This window comes from Tachysurus fulvidraco, chromosome 16, assembly GCF_022655615.1.
Source record: "Tachysurus fulvidraco isolate hzauxx_2018 chromosome 16, HZAU_PFXX_2.0, whole genome shotgun sequence".
In the NCBI taxonomy this organism is placed as follows: domain Eukaryota; kingdom Metazoa; phylum Chordata; class Actinopteri; order Siluriformes; family Bagridae; genus Tachysurus; species Tachysurus fulvidraco.
In genome coordinates, this window is record NC_062533.1 from 15,974,765 (window position 1) to 15,994,711 (window position 19,947).

The 19,947-nt window shown below is 39.4% G+C and overlaps 1 protein-coding gene across 1 annotated transcript in view; it reads right to left on the reverse strand.

Moving 5' to 3' along the window:
• The window catches only part of slc35f1 (solute carrier family 35 member F1), a 133,135-nt gene that overhangs the window by 38,944 nt on the left and 74,244 nt on the right, over positions 1-19,947 (reverse strand). Inside the window, exons 3-5 of the mRNA XM_047801910.1 lie at positions 12,644-12,771; positions 2,618-2,777; positions 737-893 (exon numbers count right to left, since the gene is read on the reverse strand). Coding sequence (XP_047657866.1) covers positions 737-893; positions 2,618-2,777; positions 12,644-12,771 — 445 coding nt within the window. The remainder of the gene's footprint in view (positions 1-736; positions 894-2,617; positions 2,778-12,643; positions 12,772-19,947) is intronic.

Genomic DNA, 19,947 nt, shown 5'->3' on the forward strand with positions numbered 1-19,947 from the left:
TCTTGGATCGGGATTGGGAAAAGCTTCCAGCTAGCAGCAAGAGCCAGCTGGCGGAGACAGAAACAGGAACACGGGGGAGCAGATTCATAGCTGAGGGGCAAAATCCATTACGTGGCACATGGATGACCTCATCCTGACCAGGGAATGGCAGAGCGAACTGTAATGTGTACATGAAGACCTCACAGGAGGAACATACTGAATATCAAATGCTGCCTTGATGTATAATATGCTGCTATTTGCTAAAATGTGATTACTGTATATACAGGCGGCACGGTGGCTTAGTGGTTAGCACGTTCGTCTCACTCCTCCAGGGTTGGAGGTTCGATTCCCACCTCCACCTTGTGTGTGTGGCGTTTGCATGTTCTCCCCGTGCCTCAAGGGATTCCTCCGGGTACAAGGGTTTCCTCCCCTGGTCCAAAGACATGTATGGTAGGTTGATTGACATCTCTGGAAAATTGTCCGTAGTGTGTGAGTGTGTGAGTGAATGAGAGTGTGTGTGTGCCCTGTGATGGGTTGGCACTCCGTCCAGGGTGTATCCTGCCTCGATGCCCGATGACGCCTGAGATAGGCACAGGCTCCCCGTGACCCGAGTAGTACGAATAAACGTTAGAAAATGAATGAATGAATGAATGATTATATACAATTATAATTAGAGAAGATTAGAGTATGGTCTAAGCCTTGGTGCCAACACTTTGCAGTAAGGAGGATGGAGTGTATGTTGATGGAAGACACTTACAGCTGGATGCCGCTGAAGAAGGAACCGAAGAGACCCATCATGCCCAGGAACTCTACACGACTCAGGTTCTTCACGATGAATTCCTCACACACATTAGAGATACCATATAGAGTCGCACCAGCTAGAACCAACAGGTCTCCCAGCAGCTTATGGTCCCCTGTTGCGTCAAGGACATAAACATCATGACTTCTGTTTACATTTTTCGAATCACAGTAGAAAATTTCACAATTTAAACAGAATACTACAAAATATTACAAATGCTACTTGTAAAGTTTGGGTTAGGTTAAAAAAAACAGTCAATTACGCTGTTATTGTTAATTTAATAAAAGCTTCAAAAAGTCGACATTTAATACGATAAAAAAACGCATCGAATTTATAGCTTAAAATTGATTTTAAATACATTTAAACATACAATTTAGAAAAGTTGTAAGTGTGCAGTTATGATGCTGTTGAGATTATACAGTACTGGATCAAATATTACTCTTACTGAGGTAAATAATCTTCATGAAAATAATTTCTGTAGAGCAGTGTTGTATAAAGCAGTGTTGTATAAAGCAGTGTTGTATAGAGTACTAGAAAGCAATACTTGAGTAAAAGTACAAGTATCGTACTAGGAAAAGACTTCGGTAGAAGTGAAAGTCACCTTTTAGAATATTACTCAAGTAAAAGTCTTAAAGTATCTGATATTTACTGTACTTAAGTATTAAAAGTAATTTTCTGATATTTAATGTACTTAAGTATTTGAAGTAAAAGTAAAAAAGTAAAATTTCAGTGATTTTCGGTAGGTATAAGAGCAGGGGCGGTTCTAGGGTTTCATCTTTAGGGGGTTTTAGCCCTCAGTGAGAATTTAAAACAAGAAGAGTCTTATATTATATATTATATGACTACATAGTAAGCCAGAAGTCATGGTATTATTAAATGGCAAAAGAGGACACCAAAATGTTATGCATGATGTAATGATGCCAGTCTTGAATCAAATCAGTTCATGTATGTGTGCATTCTCTACTAACAGTGTGTCCAATGAATGCAATCATTAATAAACTAATATTCACAAGACTTTTAATATTTACTGATTTTGGTTGCTTTCGGTTGCCGCCGTTATAGATAAACGCCTCCAGCTCCGACTGCGCGTACCTGTGCTTCTCCGTAGAGCGTGCATGCGGACGTGCAGTGACACTCTATAGGAGCAGTGTGATTCGCCAAACCTCCCTTATTGCAGTCGCACACATTTCTTCTGATTTTATTTTGTAGTAGCGAGTAACGAAGACGCTTAGTGGAAATATAACGGATTAAAAGTACACATTTTATCAAGGAAATGTAGTGGAGTAAAAGTGAAAGTTGACATAAATTTAAATAGCGATACGTGACATTTCTACTTAAGTACGGTAACGAAGTATTTGTGCTCCGTTACATTACAACACTGCTGTAGAGTAAAAACGTAAAAGTATTTTTGTAAAGTAAAAATGCACAGCCAAAACGCTGCGACCTGATATTACCTTTGTTTGCTGTGCAAACCTTGGGAAGGAAGAAATCTCAAAGGCAAGTGAACACCATATTATTAAACAACAAGCCCCTTGTGGGTAATTTATTCTCATCGTAATCCTTATACAGCAGGATCTATGCCGTGCTTGCGAATTCTTTTGATGAGACGTGGGCCTTTGGGGAGGTGGGGTGTGAATTCTATAGAGCTCTCATTTATATTTAATAATAAGCAGTGATTCGGTCAGGGAGATGGTGGGAATCGGAGAATGTTGTATACGACTCTGGTGGAGATGCTGGGCGGCTGAAACAACACACCTCACTCGGGAGCTGTGTGTGTGTGTGTGTGTGTGTGTGTGTGTGTGTTTCTGGATTCGGTGCTATTTGGATGAAAAGCATTACCAAGGCCCTGCTGTCGTCCCACCAGCACGTCGGCTCCCACCACGCAGCCGATGCCGAGCAGGCAGACGCCCACGCCGACGAAATGCACCACCTTATACCTCACCAGCAGAAAGAACCAGGACAGCAGGAGCACGACGGGGATGACGAAGCAGTCCAGCAACTGAAAACACACACACAAACACACACACACACAGAACATTAGCTGCACATACCGAACATTAGCTATATGTACTAATAGCATCGTTACACACACCTTTGGTTTTGCACAGATAAAAGTGTGGTTTATATTAGTTTATATTTTGAGAAGAAAGCTTTTCCCCACTTTTGCTATATTCGTCTGGAATCATGTCAGAAATACTGCGCTGTTATTTTGAAACCCACATTTTTTCAAACTGTGCTTGCATTACCATTTGTTTTGATCTTCTTGTATAACAGATGCAAGGCCAAAATGCTGTTTTTCTATTTTATTTTTGACTTCAAACAAGCAGTAATCATTTTGTCTGAATTTTTCCAACACAGATTTGTAGACCTATGTGTTTAATATTGATATACAGTAGACCACTTGTTTGAAAACCTTCAGCAACTACAAAGATACAAAATGCTTTTTTCCTTTTGGTCAGTGCGCTCAAATGGACTGGGGGATGGATGGATAAATGAATGGATGGATGGATGGATGGATGGATGGATAGATGGATGGACTGGGGAATGAATGAATGATTGGATTGATGGTTGGGTGGAGAGATTGCTGAATGGATAAATAGATGGATGGATGGATGGAAGGATAGTTGGATGAAGGGATTGCTGGATGAATAAATGGTTGGATGGATGGTTGATTAGATGGGGGGATGGACTAAAGGATGGCTGGATGGACAGATGGTTGGATAAAGAGATAGACCGGATGATGGATGGATGGATGGATGGATGGATGGATGGATGGATAAATGAATAGATGGATTGCTGGATGGATGGATGGATGGATGGATGGAGTGATGGAATTGATGATGGGTGGATGGACTGGGGGATGGATGGATGGATGGATGGAAGACTTGCTGGATGAATAAATGGATAAATGGATGATGGACAGATGAATGGATGGATGGATTAAAAAATAATGTTGCTAAACTGTGTTTATCAAAACCCCTCCAGATTTTTTTTTTTTAGGAATTATGCTTTTCTTTAATTGTAACACGTATACCATGAAAGGGTGACCTGCATTGCTATGCTTTTGCGTTGCCATGATGTTGCAGTCACGACGGAGCCGCACGTACACGTTTTATTCGCCGCGTTTGGATGCTAATGTAGGTTCGCAAAGCCATGAGCATTAACAGTAAAGCGACATCCGCCATTGTTGTTGTGTTTGTGTTTGCCGCTGCTGCGCTAACGTTGCTGTGTAACGTGACACGTATACAGTGACGTCACACTCGGCGCTGTAATGGCTCTCTATCCGGTGGAAAGGCAAACCTGTTCTTAGAAGGTTCGCCGGTGGAACGAACTTTGAGCCAGCACTAGCTCTGAACCAGCACCTGGTTCTTTTTGGTGGAAAAGAGGCATCAGTGTTTCAGAAGGATTTTTTTACTAGCCTAGATATATATATATTTTTTTTACATGAATGTTGGTATCTTTGGAGTAAATGGTGATATCAAACCCATTTCTGCTCTCTGAGATGCCCCAAGTGTTTGTTCGTAAGCGAAAGGTGAAAATCTGAAGGTGTTTATCTTCAACCACTAAAATTCAGTGTAAGGTTATCAACAGAGGGAAAAAGACTCATCTCACACTGAAAGCCAACAGAGTCCTGACTCATCAGACTTGCAGCCAGAAAACTGGTTAAAAGAGTTTAAATATATCTCAGGAACCTTTCTAAGTTTCTAACACTGACTTGTAAAACAATGATTATTACAAAAGATTGCAAAGATCCAGCTGCCTGTAACCCTTTATAGACATGTAATGTTATTTGAGTGTTGGATAAAGCACGTACACTAACGCCAATGATGTCTTTTTTGTGCTTGTGACAGAATAATACTGTATTACACAATGATGATCATTTGTCTTATACACAACAGCTGCCTTGCTGAGTTATGAAATAAGCTCTGCAACAAGCAATCCATCAATATATACAAGCGCTTAAAGATTCTGACAAGCACTTCCTTGTTTTGCAATCTCTGAACAAAGCACTAAATATCGACTGAGAGGGTTTATTGCTATGGGTGAGAGAGAGAAAGAGATAAAAAAAAGAGAGAGAGAAAGAGAGAGAGAGAGAGAGAGAGAGAGAGAGAGAGTCTGTGTAGAGAGACATTAAAGCCACAGGGGAGCCATCATCCCTCCATTCCAGGAAGAGCCAGTTGCACTCAGAGACACTGTACAGAATGGACGATGAGCTCATACATTAACCTGTAAGAGTGAGCCTTCGACTGTCCTCTGTTGAACATATAAGCAGTTACAGCAGTAAGAGTCAGTGTACAGTTTCATTGTGATGAAAGTGGTGCCGGAAGTGTGATTTACTGGCCAGCTCAGATCATCTTGACTTGAAGAGGACTGGATAAAGGGAGGGAGGGATGGATGGACGGAAGAATGGATGGCTGGATAGATTGGTGAATATATTGACAGATGGATAGGTGGATGGATGGATGGATGGATGAATGGATGGATGGATGGATGGATGGAAGAATAGATTGACAGATGGATGGATGGATGGATGGATGGATGGATGAATGGATGGATGGAAGAATAGATTGACAGATGGATGGATGGATGGATGGATGGATGGATGGATGGAAGAATGGATGGATGGATGGATGGATGGATGGATGGATGGATGGATGGATGGATAGATTGGTGAATATATTGACAGATGGATAGGTGGATGGATGGATGGATGAATGGATGGATGGATGGATGGAAAAATAGATTGACAGATGGATGGATGGATGGATGAATGGATGGATGGATGGTTGAATGGGTGGATGGATAGATTGGTGAATATATTGACAGATGGATAGGTGGATGGATGAATGGATGGATGGAAGAATAGATTGACAGATGGATGGATGGATGGATGGATGGATGGGTGGCTGGAGAGAGGCTTGGATGTATGGATGTATGGTTGTATGGTTGGATGGATGGATGTTTGGATGGAGAGATGCTTGGATGGGTGGAAGAATCGATTAATGGCTGGATAGATGGAAAAATGGATGATTGGATGGATGGATGGATGGATGGATGGATGGATAAATGAGTGAATGGATAGACAGATAGATAGACGGATGAATGAAGGGATGGATAGTGTCATGACTCAGCCCGGACTTTGGCCACGTGCATGTGTTTACGTTCCCCGTCACGTGTCTGCCCCGCCTTCGTCAGCTCCTCCCTGTCTACACACCTGTTTCCTATAGTGATCACCGAGTGTATTTAACTGTGCTGTGTTGCCTCGTGCATCGCGGAATCTACTGTTGTCTTTGTCCTGTCTCTAGTCCGTGTGGTGTTTCATGTCCTTTTGTTATTAAACCCTGTTGATTTGGCTATCCTGCGTTTGGGTTCGCTTCCTTACCCCGCGTCATGACAGATAGTTGGTTGGATGTCCAACACCCAAGCACGTACAACAGTAAGAGTCAGTGTAAAGTTTTCTCAGTAATCTCTGAGTCACACATCACACTTCAGCTTCTGTTCTCAAATCATCATTCGAGGCCAGAAACTCGTGTGGAGCAAAGCTGAAAAAAAAGAAAGCAGTGTTTTTGGTTCTGCAGAACGTTTCAACAAACCATCACATGGCATGAAAATAACAATTACAGTACTTCAGTGACATTCTGTTGCCACAAAATGATAGAAAAGTGGATGATTAAAGCAGGATTGCGGAGGTCATAGGATTAAAGGTGAGAACATTTCGAGTGGTCATCTGATCCACTTACTGAAGCTCCGACTCCCACAGTTTCACAGACTTTCATAATATCCACATAGACAGAGCAGCAGAGACACAGAAAGAGAGACTGAGAGAAAGAGAAGACAGAGACTGGAAGAGAGAAAGAGAGACAAGACTCTGAGAGACTGAGATACAGAAAGAAAGACAGAGACTGAGAGAGAGAGAAAAAGAAAAAAAGGCAGAGAGAGGCAGACAGAGACATAAACACAGACAGACTCAAAAAGATACTGAGATGCAGAGAGAAAGACTGAAACGTGTAAAGAGAGAAAGACAAACAGATACAGATAGAGACAGAAAACAAGACTGAGAGAGAAAGAGATACAGAACGAAGAAAGAAGAAAAGAGACAGACAGACAGACAGACAGACAGACAGACAGATAGACTGAGACTGAGATGAAGAGGATGATAATAAAATATACAGAGAGACAGACAGACAGATAGACTGAGGTAAAGAGGATGATAATAAAAGATACAGACAGACAGACAGACAGACAAACAGGTTTGAGGCAGAACAGTCACGGAACATTAATCATGTCTATGTAATGAGTAAAACTTTGGCTCCTGTGCGCTGCTGCTTGTGTCTCCACGTAAATATTAATAAGTCGTCGTTGCTTATATATTCCTCTCACACCGTGCGGTGGTTTTATTATTATTATTATTATTATTATTATTATTATTATTATTATTATTATTATTCATACAGTTACTTTACTTCAGTCAGATAACTAACAACCTCCTCAACAACCGCTATTTCTGTATCCTCGGAATGTTGCATAATCGAAGGCTGAATATAAAATCTAAGACTTCACCACGTCTGCAATTACGGCTGAGCTAATGTAAAATGCAAATTTGAGTCGTTTTCCTGACAGGTCTGAGACGAGCCCTTATTCAAGATGCGGTTCATTTTAATTATGTTTACTACAGTAGAAATTACATCAGGTTCTCTTTCAGTGAGAGAGCTAGATTTCTTACTAATCAATCAACTCTCCTTTATATATTGCAACGTTTACATTCATTTCTACTGTCACAGCCAGGACGGAGGGAGACGGACCCGTACACAGGATAGCTCCAAATGATAAAGACAAAGACAGTAAATGACGAGAACTATAGCAATACAGATGACGACACTTAACAACAACTAAGGTACACATAACTAACATGACTAACGATTCCGCGCTGCCATCGGCTCACATTTATGCAAAAGACAATGATGACACAATTAGGATCAGGTGTGGAGACAGGATGAGGTGTGGAGACAGGGGGGAGCAGACGAAGGTGAGGCAGACATGTGACAACAACAATAACAACTAGAATGTACATTTCCTGAAGAAAATGTGAATGGTGCTTGCACGTGGCAAGTTCCCCTCATCGTGCTGAGTGTTTTGATAGATTACATGTCCATGTTGTGCTAACTTTTTGATTTCGCTTATTTTGGGGGCGGGGCTACATGTGATGTCACATGAATACCCGGTGGGGTGCCAATACTTTTGGACAAAAGTTGCTACTGAAATAAAACTTTGTCCGGAGTAAGGTCCTAAAGGAGCTGGTCGAGTTTGGTGTAAATCGCTCGAAAACTTGCCGAGTTATAACCTCCAAAATTTATAATAGAAGCCATTTTGAGATTCCGTACCGGGAACTCTGGAATTCTGATTGCTTATAAAAGTCATAGCACACCTCTCCTCAATGAGCCGGTCAATTTGACACCTCAGTCATGGGTCTAGGACAAAAGCTGCGGGACAAGTTACGCGCCGAAATTTTGTTCGGCACAATAACAAGCATGTTGCTTTGCGAGCGCCATTAATAACAGTAGCACATGGCCAGAAGTCCGGGTTGATCCCCGACATCTACAATTGAAGATTATAATCCTTTAATTCTTTAAGCTGTTGCTTCGTCGATAGGGATTCGATAGAGACCTCAGTAAACCCTCATACACATAAATAAACATGAAAAATGAACTAGAAGTCATCGGATCATGAGGTCATAAAATAATTCGCATTTTCACTGAATGTCACTTTCAGCCTCTTTTTTTTAAGTCTATTTTAAGAAGTAGAAAAGAAAGAAAGGTTAAATAAATGCTACTGAGAAATCAGCAAGTGCTAAATGTGTTTCATGACAGAATATTTACTCAGTTTGACACTGGAGACTTTTCATAAACGTAAAAGGAAAATTTCTGTACAGAAAACGTATCGACATTTCCATGTTAATCGCTTTATAAATAACAAAATCACGAGGCTTGGACGATGTGGAGCATCCATCATACGAGTCTGTGTGAATTAGTCGTCACACACTCTGGTTTAAAGTGTAAAAAGCCCCTGAAGTTATGCAATAAAATGACTAAAGTGTCGTTTCATATCTCTGTGTTATATTGAAGAAAGCGGTGATGTTTTGGAAGAGTGTCTTGTGATGTAGTTTATTGCAGTATTATTTTCAGTAATGCTTAATCATATCTGTCAGCCAGTCAGTTAACACAACACAACACAAAACAACACAACACAACACAACACAACACAACACAACACAATAGTGTGAGGGTGTGGAGAAGAAATTACATTCTTCATTAAGAAAGTAGCTGCTTACATCCCTCAGCATCTATCAGCTCCCTGCTGCTTGTCTCTTAAAGTGTAGAAAGCTCTTAGAGGAGATCAGCGTTCACTTTTTCCTCACGGGAGCTGCCACACTGTCGCAAAGTAGGACATTCAGGCCCACACACAAGCACACACGAGCAGCTATTAGGGACTAGCGGCTCCACTTTCAGATGGTTTTGAAAAGGCCATGGGGAGCGTGCATCATCCATTCGGGCGGCTGAGAGCTGCTCCGCTGTCGGCTCAAATGGCAGCGGATGACATGAATGGTACTGGAGTGAAGCACACTGGGATGCAACATTAGTCTGGTCTACTAGAGGAGTGTGGGTGAGTGTGTGAGTGTGTGTGTGTGTGTGTGTGTGTGTGTGTGTGTGTGTGTGTGTGTGTGTTTGATAAGTAGACATAGACCACCGTGATGCAGCAATTTTTCCTCAGACTGCTGCAGATTACTGATAGCATGCCTTACACCGAAGAAGCAAAATTCCCCGATCAGATACAATGGCAAAATGTGCACATGTATGTGGCATGAGTTAGGATAGTTATGTGCTTAATTACACACAGGTCTTCCAGATGATGATGATGATGATGATGATGATGATGATGATGATGATGATGATGTCAGGATGTGCTTCCTTCGCTCAGATTCTGCTTATACAACACAGACTCACAGGGACTCGGAGCAAAGGCATACACACACTCTAGACAGTTTAGAGATGACAATCAGCCTACAACTCTGAATCGAGGAGGAAACCAGAGAACCCAGAGAAAACCCCAGAAGCACAGGAAGAACATGAAAACTCCACACACACCAGGCAGAGCTGTGAAACGAACCCACGACCCTAAGCAAGTGAGCTAACCAATAAGGCGCCGCACTTCTAAGAAGCAACGTATCGTACTTAATTACGTTGAATGTTGCTGAACTCACATGAAACAAGTTAGTTCCTGTTATCACTTACATTACGGCAGCTACAGACAGTCATATTCCCTCACCAGGGATTTTCCACTTCAGTTTTGTTACAGAAAATCCTATCCATGATGGAAAAGTTACAGCTGTACCTTTACATCATTTAGCAGACACTTTTTATTTCAATTTATACACCTGAGCAATTGAGGGTTAAGGGCCTTACTCAGGGGCCCTGCAGTGGCAATTTGAAGGACCTGGGATTCGAACCAATGACCTTCCGACCTTCCACATCATTGAATGTAACTATAAACTGTTAAAAGGCATAAGAGATAAGAATAAAGAGATAAGAGGAATAAAACGGTTTGTAACCATGTGATTAAGCCGTTCTCAATGTTCATGCGGTTGCCCGATTTCACCTTTAATTTGTTTAGTTTACTGATTTCGTCCTTCTCTAGTTTGGTCTGTTTTATCTGATCTCTCTTTTAACCTGAATTCTGATTCTATTTGGATTTGTCTCTCTTTGTATGAAAAAACACTGTCTGTCCCTGACATACACAATTTCACAGGTCCATCTGTAGCATCTTCAGCATTCACTCCATTAACAACAGATTCAGTGTAATGAGTAGAAAAGAAATCAATCTCTCTCTTAATATCTCTTTATTCGTCTCTCTCTCAAACACACACACACACACACACACACACACACACACACACACACACACACACACACACACACACACACACACACACACACACACACTCTGCCTCTCTCACTCCGTCTCTTAATCTCTGAGTAGCAAAGAAATCAATCTCTCTCTCAATCTCTCTTTCTCTCACTTGCATGTGTCTCTCTCTTCCATATTCACCCTCTCTCTCACACTGTCTCACTGTGTCTCACTCTGTTTCTCTCTCTCTCTCTCTCTCTCTCTCTCTCTCTCTCTCTCTCTCTCTCTCTCTCTCTCTCTCTCTCGGACTCAAATAATCATTAAACCCACCTCTGCCTAATCAGAGGCTATTAATCATGCACTGAATAAGATCGTTTCACAACCAACAACGTTTTAGTGAAGGTTAACTGACAAGCACTGGTGCTTTATTACTGAACTCTTCTGATACACGAACAATGCAGCCAGCAGTGGATGACCATCGGTGCCTGTACATTTACTATTTTTGACACATCTTAAAAAAATCTATAAATTTTATTCAGCCTTACACCACGTCCTCGTCTATGCTGAGTCGCTGAAACCAAAAACGACCAAAAAAAAAAAAAAGACAAGAAAATGATATATTTTTCAACCAAACTGTCACAGGAGTATGATGGAACCATAATAACATCTTTTATCAGGATGTTTGATGAACTTAAAACCTTCTGGAAAATTCCATTCCAGAGAGTAAACTTACAAGCTTTTTAATAGAGTTTCATTTCCACCAAATCCTGTGATTTTTATTAGAATTCACCCATTAATACACACCAGCATTTCATTATGAAGCAATTTGGAAACAGGTTACATGTCATATGACAACAAGACACACATCTTCAAACTTAATACTTAGTTAGCTGCTAGTCACCTAGCTTTTCTTGGTCTTAAAGATTTTTTTTTATAGAACGGGGGCATAGAAGCTTTTATTATCGCCACATATACATTACAGCACAGTGGAATTCTTTTCTTCACATACCCCAACTGAGGAGGTTGGGGTCAGAGTGCAGGGGCAGCTATGATACAGCACCCCTGGAGCAGAGAGGGTTGAGGGCCTTGCTCAACAGTGGCAGCTTGGCTGTGCTGGGCCTTGAACCCCGATCCTCTGATCAACAACCCAGAGCCTTAAACAGTTGAGCCACCACTGCCCCCAAATTTTTAGTGTGTTCAAGTGAATCACAAAATTCTCACCCATTTATTTCAGAGTAGCTAAAGCCAAAAAACCACCACAACCGCCATGTTTGCTTACTGTAGCACTAGCTAACATCAACATCTGCTAGTCACATTAGCTTGTTTAGCACAAATGCTGTACGGTTAAATCATAAGATTGTAATTTCACACTGACATACAGTACCGAAAATGTCTAAAAACCTAAAACGGACTTAACTCGGACCACCAATAAATATAATCAAAATTAAACAGCAAGGAGAGATAATTACGGTATATTAATATCATGTTTTGGAGTTCAGTCTGCATGAAAACCCTGAAATAAAAACTTTATTTTTCAGTGTAGCAATAAAATGAATACTTAATGTGCAGTTTGACTGATCTGCAGATTTTTGTTGACTAAAATGCAATTATTTGCCGTTTGCTTCCACACAAGATATATTAACTAAATATGAATCAGTGTGACATGACTAAAGGTCACTGTCACCAGGCAGCAACAGCAATGGGAACTAGGGTTTGTGAGTTGGAGGTACATACTGTGACAGTGACCTTTATAGATGCTGTATTGAATCATTTTGACAGCAACAAGCATCATGTGCTTCCGTTTTTATTTTTTATTTTTTTTTTCTCTTTCACCAGTTTCTTGTTTCCCCTGAGTCTGTTTGTATATGAGCAAGCCAGAGACAACGATAATAAATGACAAAGAAACAAACAAAAAGAAAAATTCAAATAGGTTTTAAAAGCTTTATGAAAATAAACCCTGACCTGTACACTGGTCAGCGTGGTGTACTGGTAAGCTTTAATGACCAGGTAGTTGGCTTCGATATCGATCACGCTGAGGATCATGTACTTCCACCATCGCCTCTTCAGGATTGCCAGTAAATTCTCCTCACCTGAAACACAAGACGAAAAAACATTCGTTTAATTTGACTTTTTTCCGTAAATTTGTTTTAGCCAATTCACAACCATCTGTAACAGTAAAGGTAAAGTGTATGTTACATGAAATAACAGTAACAGTACAGTGTGTGTTACATGTAGTAACAGTAACAGTACAGTGTGTGTTACATGTAGTAACAGTAACAGTACAGTGTGTGTTACATGTAGTGACAGTAACAGTACAGTGTGTGTTACATGTAGTAACAGTAACAGTACAGTGTGCGTTACATGTAGTAACAGTAACAGTACAGTGTGTGTTACATGTAGTAACAGTAACAGTACAGTGTGTGTTACATGTAGTAACAGTAACAGTACAGTGTGTGTTACATGTAGTAACAGTAACAGTACAGTGTGTGTTACATGTAGTAACAGTACGGTGTGTGTGTTACATGTAGTAACAGTACAGTGTGTGTTACATGTAGTAACAGTAACAGTACAGATTGTGTTACATGTAGTAACAGTAACAGTACAGTGTGTGTTACATGTAGTAACAGTAACAGTACAGTGTGTGTTACATGTAGTAACAGTAACAGTACAGTGTGTGTTACATGTAGTAACTAACAGTACAGTGTGCGTTACATGTAGTAACAGTAACAGTACAGTGTGTGTTACATGTAGTAACAGTAACAGTACAGTGTGTTACATGTAGTAACAGTAACAGTACAGTGTGTGTTACATGTAGTAACAGTACGGTGTGTGTGTTACATGTAGTAACAGTACAGTGTGTGTTACATGTAGTAACAGTACAGTGTGTGTTACATGTAGTAACAGTAACAGTACAGATTGTGTTACATGTAGTAACAGTAACAGTACAGTGTGTGTTACATGTAGTAACAGTAACAGTACAGTGTGTGTTACATGTAGTAACAGTACAGTGTGTGTTACATGTAGTAACAGTAACAGTACAGTGTGTGTTACATGTAGTAACAGTAACAGTACAGTGTGTGTTACATGTAGTAACAGTAACAGTACAGTGTGTGTTACATGTAGTAACAGTAACAGTACAGTGTGTGTTACATGTAGTAACAGTAACAGTACAGTGTGTGTTACATGTAGTAACAGTAACAGTACAGTGTGTGTTACATGTAGTAACTAACAGTACAGTGTGTGTTACATGTAGTAACTGTACAGTGTGTGTTACATGTAGTAACAGTAAAAGTGCATTGTGCATAAGTCTGTATAGGGTGGTAAGCAATCTGTCAGATGGACATGTCCATGTTGAGGAGTCTGCTAAAATAGCCTGTTTGGAAGCCTCTTCTCCTTCAGTCTACAGAACTGTACAGGGTGAACATACAGCTACTAGGGTGGGTGAAGACTCTGGTGATTTTAGCAGATTTAGAATTAGGTTTTCAGCATGAGACATTTCTTGCATATACAGTATGGGTGGCCAGTGGATATGACATCACATGCCAAGGTGTATTTATTTAAATTTGCACGTCCGAGTTCACCAAATTTGAACACTGGGAAAAGTCATTGTTGTGTAGCATGTTATCTGAAACCTGGGGCTGAATAAAATAAATCCAGGAATAATTAGGAAGCAACAGCAGGTCAATTAATGTAGCAAGCTAGTAGATAAACACAAGCATAGATCTCAACATGCACACCAGAGACTACCACTGGAGTGAAGAAAAAACATTCAAATAGGAATGAATTTTATTTGAATATGCTTAGACACTTCATCCAAGTATAGCAGCAATCATCTGACACAGAAAGAACCTCCGTGACACGGAATAAATGTCGAAGTCGACTTTTATAATTGGTGAAAATCCTTTCGGTATGAAATGTGTGGTAACAGTAATTGGACCCTAAAGACAAAATCTCCAGACAGCTGAGCTGAGGAAGAGAAAGGTTGAAATGTAATTAGCTTCTTTCAGGCGTTACAGGGGTAGCGGTGGCTAAAAGGTTAAGGTTCTGTATTAGTGTCCAGAAAAAGACCTACACTGTCATGGTGAGGTCCTCGAGAAAGCCATTAAACTGTTAATTATCTGCGGGCATGAGAAGATCAGTGGTTAGTGATCTGGGCATGACAGTAACACTGGGTTTAGTTCTCTGTGGGCATTACTGAAGCAGTTCAAAATCAATAAGGAACTTTTTTTAAAGCAAAAATCTTTATAATATCTTTACAAACAGCTGAGTGTGAAAAAGTTTTTACCCCCACATTTCCTTCCTTTATTACTTAATTAATTAATTGAATCTTACTTTCTTTTATTAATTTATTTATTTATTTCTTTATTTATTTATTTATTATTTATCTTATTTATTTATTTATTTATTTATTTATTAGGATTTTAAAATACAATAAAATTTAATTCATTAATTAATGAATTAATTAATTAATTGAATATTTATTTATTTATTTATTTACTTTCTTTATTTATTTCTTTTATTTATTTATTTCATTTATATGTTATTTATTTATTACTTAGGATTTTAAAATTAAATAATGTTTAATTAATTAATTAATTATTTAATTAATTAATTTATGAATATAATTTAATATCTAATTTATATTTATTTACTTTTATTTATTTATTTCTTATTTGATTTAAACCCTCTACATTTACTTCATTTCTTCCTTCCTTACTTCTTGACTCTTCTTTCTTTATTCTATTTATTATTTCTTATTTATTTTTCTTTATTAATTAGGCTTTACAAAATCAATAATGTTTCATTCATTCTTACTTTTCATTACTATTTTTGACTTCTTATTTTATTCTATTTCTTTCTTTCTATCTTTTTATTTCTTATTTCTTTGGCTTTTACCCTCATAAAATTTCATTCATTTCTTCTTCATTCTACTTGACTATTCTTTTTCTATTTATTTCTTATTTCTTTCTTTTTCTTAGGATTTTACACTCCCCTAACATTTCATTCATTAATTACTTCATGACTTCTTCATTGAATCTTTTATTTCTTTCTTCTTTCTTTCTTTCTTATTTTTCTTTTTCTTTCTTTCTTTCTTTCTTATTTTCTTTCTTATATTAGGCTTTTAACCCTCACCCTCACATTTCATTCCTTGACTCTTCTTTCTTTCTTTCTTTCTTTCTTTCTTTCTTTCTTTCTTTCTTTCTTTCTTTGGCTTTTACCCCTCCCCTCACATTTCCTTCCTTCCTTCCTTCCTTCCTTCCTTGACTCTTCTTTCTTTCTTTCTTTCTTTCTTTCTTTCTTTCTTTCTTTCTTTCTTTCTTTCTTTCCTTCCTTGACTCTTATATTTTATATGTACTATGAGTTGACTTGTATATTTTTTATTAAATTTAATTCATATGGAATACAGGATGTTATAATCCAGTTAGTAAATAATTTACACAGAAGAACAGTGACAGAGTTTTTTACACATACGATAAATTATGCAGCAACTATAAGACTAAATGCTGAGACATCAAAAAACTGTTCAGTATGTGAACAAAATAATAGTAAAATATGAGTGTATGCAAGAGTGCTTATTGACACTGAAGTGGAAATGTGCAGCGAATATCAAATAACTACACAAATTTACAGTCATACAGTCATGATTTTGAGAAACTGGGCCGTTATTTATAAAAGTGTCATAAACTCATAGTTCTTTTGAATCTATGCCAAAGTAATATGTGACATTAAGTCATATTAATATGCGCACATAAATGCTTTTCCCAAAGTGACTTTTAAACTGTGGTAAATCATATTAGCCACAACTCACCCTGCTTTATCACACTTCCAGGAAAAAATACAATCATCATTAAGAAACAGAAGCGAGACATTTGAACAACTCGGTTCTTGTGATTTGCCTTTAAGCAAATCTGTTTATACTTAAAATCTTCTGAGGGCAAAATATCTGTGACAAATGGTTAAGTCCCGATGGAGGCTGTATCGTCTATTCAGTTTCCCCATGGACATGATTCCCAAAGAGAGAGACAGAGACAGAGAGTGAGAGACAGAGAGACACACACACACAGAGAGAGTGATAGAGAGAGACAGAGACAGAGAGTGAGAGACAGAGAGACACAGAGAGAGAGAGAGCGATAGAGAGACAGAGACAGAGAGTGAGAGACAGAGAGACACACAGAGAGAGAGACAGAGAGAGAGAGACACACAGAGAGAGAGAGAGAGAGAGAGAGAGAGAGAGAGAGAGAGAGAGAGAGAGAGAGACACAGAGAGAGAGAGATAGAGAGAGAGAGAGAGAGAGAGAGAGAGAGAGAGAGAGAGAGAGAGAGAGACAGAGAGAGAGAGAAAGAGAGAGAAAGAGAGAGAGACACAGAGAGAGAGAGAGAGAGAGAGAGGGATTTTATATTCAGGAGATTCGTAAGAAATTTCCCAGTATGGACAACAGGAGGCACAAACATGTCTCTTGTGTCCATATGGATAAAGTCTGGTTATATTTATGTTTCCTCCCTTCCTTCCTTCCTTCCTTCCTTCCTTCCCTTTTTCCTTCCTCCCTCCCTCCTTCCCTTCCCTCCCCTTTTTCTTCCTTCCTGTTCTTTCAGCCTTCCAGTATGGACAACAGGAGGCACAAACATGTCTCTTGTGTCCATACAGATAAAGTCTGGTTATATATGTATGAAAGGACAGTGAAAGCATTTAGCTCTCTTCATCATCTCACACCAGACTGACATTCAATTTCAGTGGAACTCTGCAAACAAGTGGAAAGGTGATGACACAGGAAATCTCTGCCCACACGATTAAACACCTGTTATATAAGGCAGGAGATTTTAAAGTGTGTAATAATCATCTGGCGGCTGCCTGTGGCCCGGGTCAAATCACAGATCTATGCCGTTCAGAGGAAAAGCAATTTAAATGCATTGTGTTCATGTGAAAGTAACCTGAGGACATGCAGGTGTTGGAAATGTGTTAGTGATGAGGATCAGCGCCCACAACGCAGAGCCTACTGAGCAGAGCCCAGAGATAGAATATGAACCTGTCCCAGTCTTGACAGAGCGCTAATGAAGCCTGCCTGTCTGCCCTGACTGAGGACGTTCCCTCTACACACACACACACACACACACACACACACACACACACAGTTACAGAACAGAACACATTTTTAGACCCTCTTTTATATATATATATATATGTGATACCTTGAGATACGAGTGCTTTACGAGACCTTTGAATTTTTTGAGATACGAGCTGTGATTCGACCAAATTTTTGCCTTGAGATACGAGCAAATTTTTTGAGATACGAGCATCCGAGCCGCCGCCGCCGAAACAAAGATCCCCAACAACCACGTGTGCTCTGTTTCCCCCGCCTCAGCTTCCTGCTTCTCACTTGGTCAGAGCCGCCTTCACACTGCACACGACAAACGACGGCCGATAAGTCATTCATTTCCTATGGAGAGTCGCGAAGGCGCCGCGTGAGGTGCCGACCGTCTGCGGATGCATAATTTTTGGATCCGTTTTGAGCGTTGGATCCGTTAAAAAATTTGAACTTGTGCGACTACAGCGTATCCGATATGCCGACAGGTTTTTATTAAAACGACCAGCAGATGTTAGTGAGGAAAGAGTGACAAAAAAGGCAAAAACAAGTGAAGAGAAAAGCGATGAAGAAAATGAAGCAAAATGAATTTAAAGAAAACAGAAATTGTAGCAATTAACTTCAGTTCAGTTCAGTTAAGAGAATTTCAGTTAAGTTCGTTAATTTTAGTGAAGTTTAGTTAAGTTCCATTTAAGTGTAAAGTAGCATTAAGAGTGTACAGTTGCGAGTAAGTGAACAAAAGTGAAAGTGTAATTCCTCCTAACTCCTCAAACTTGTCTGATCTCTTAGGTAAATAATACACTTTATAATAAATAATATTTCTCATTTATAAATACTGTACTGTACATTTGTCATATTCAAAACACATAAACAAAACAACTGGAGTGGAATTTTGCGAGCTGGAACGGATTAATGGGATTTCAATTCATTTAAATGGGGAAAATTGCTTTGAGATACGAGCAATTTGAGATACGAGCAAAGTCACGGAACGAATTAAACTCGTATCTCGAGGTATTACTTTATATATATATATTATTAAAATATTATTGCTGCTATTCAAACAAAAAAGCAATGACTTTGGTAATTAATTAGCAAAATGTCTGCCACTCATAGAATTAATATTAGGTGCTGTAGAGCAGTGGTCCCCAACCCCCGGGCCGCGGACCGGTACCGGTCCGTGGACAAAATGGTACCGGGTCGCCCAAGGAACATTAAATTATTTCCATTTTATTTACTGTAGTGCATTTCTCTCGGGTTTGTGCGACTTTCCATGACTTTCCACCAATACCGCACATGCGCAAACTATCATGATATCGGGCCGGGTTTATGTGATGTCTGGAGCTGAGCGGCTGTGGCGTCGTAGCTTTGGTGGAGAGAGAAGGTGTGTATCGCTCTTCTCTCTGTTCACCGGTACTTTGTCATGTTTAACAGTGCTTGGTGTACGTGTATATTGTGTTTGCTCAAATTTAACCCACAAATTAGCAAAAATGAGCACGAAACAGACGGTGTTAGAAAGTTAAAAACTCTGCCGGTGTTCTGGATTAAAGTCATGGTGGAATACCCTGAGATTGTCACCACAGCACTTACATCCCTATTGTCATTTGTGACATGCTATCTGTGTGAAGCGGGGATTTCTGCAGTGAGGGCAACCGAAACAAAACAACGGAATAAACTGGACATAAGCGACACACTTCGGGTGTCATTGTCTCCTATTACCCCAGATGGAACCGTCTCGTTGTAAAGAAACAAGCTCAGGGTTCTCATTGATTTAGCGTTGTAGTGAGTTAAAAAGGCATGATTAAATACAATTAAATTACAATTATTAATTTTAATTTAATTGTATAGCCGCCACCCCCCACCCCCAGCGGGCCGCGGTTAAATTATCAAACATTGACCGGTCCGCGGCAAAAAAAAGGTTGGGGACCACTGATGTAGAGGATCTTGCAATCTCCTACATGCAGAATTTCAGTCTATTGATATTAAAAAAAACCTCAGGTTCAACCATGCAGATAATGTAGACCTTGGGTCTGAGTTCAGGGTTTAAACCTGAGGCTAAGAGTCATTGTAAATAAATTATTCTGCATGTTGCTGCCATATTGTATTGTTACCATACCATTTACCTTATTTTGGATTGAGGTAGTTTTGTAGTCATTACTGTATCTTATTAAAACCTCAATCTAAGATC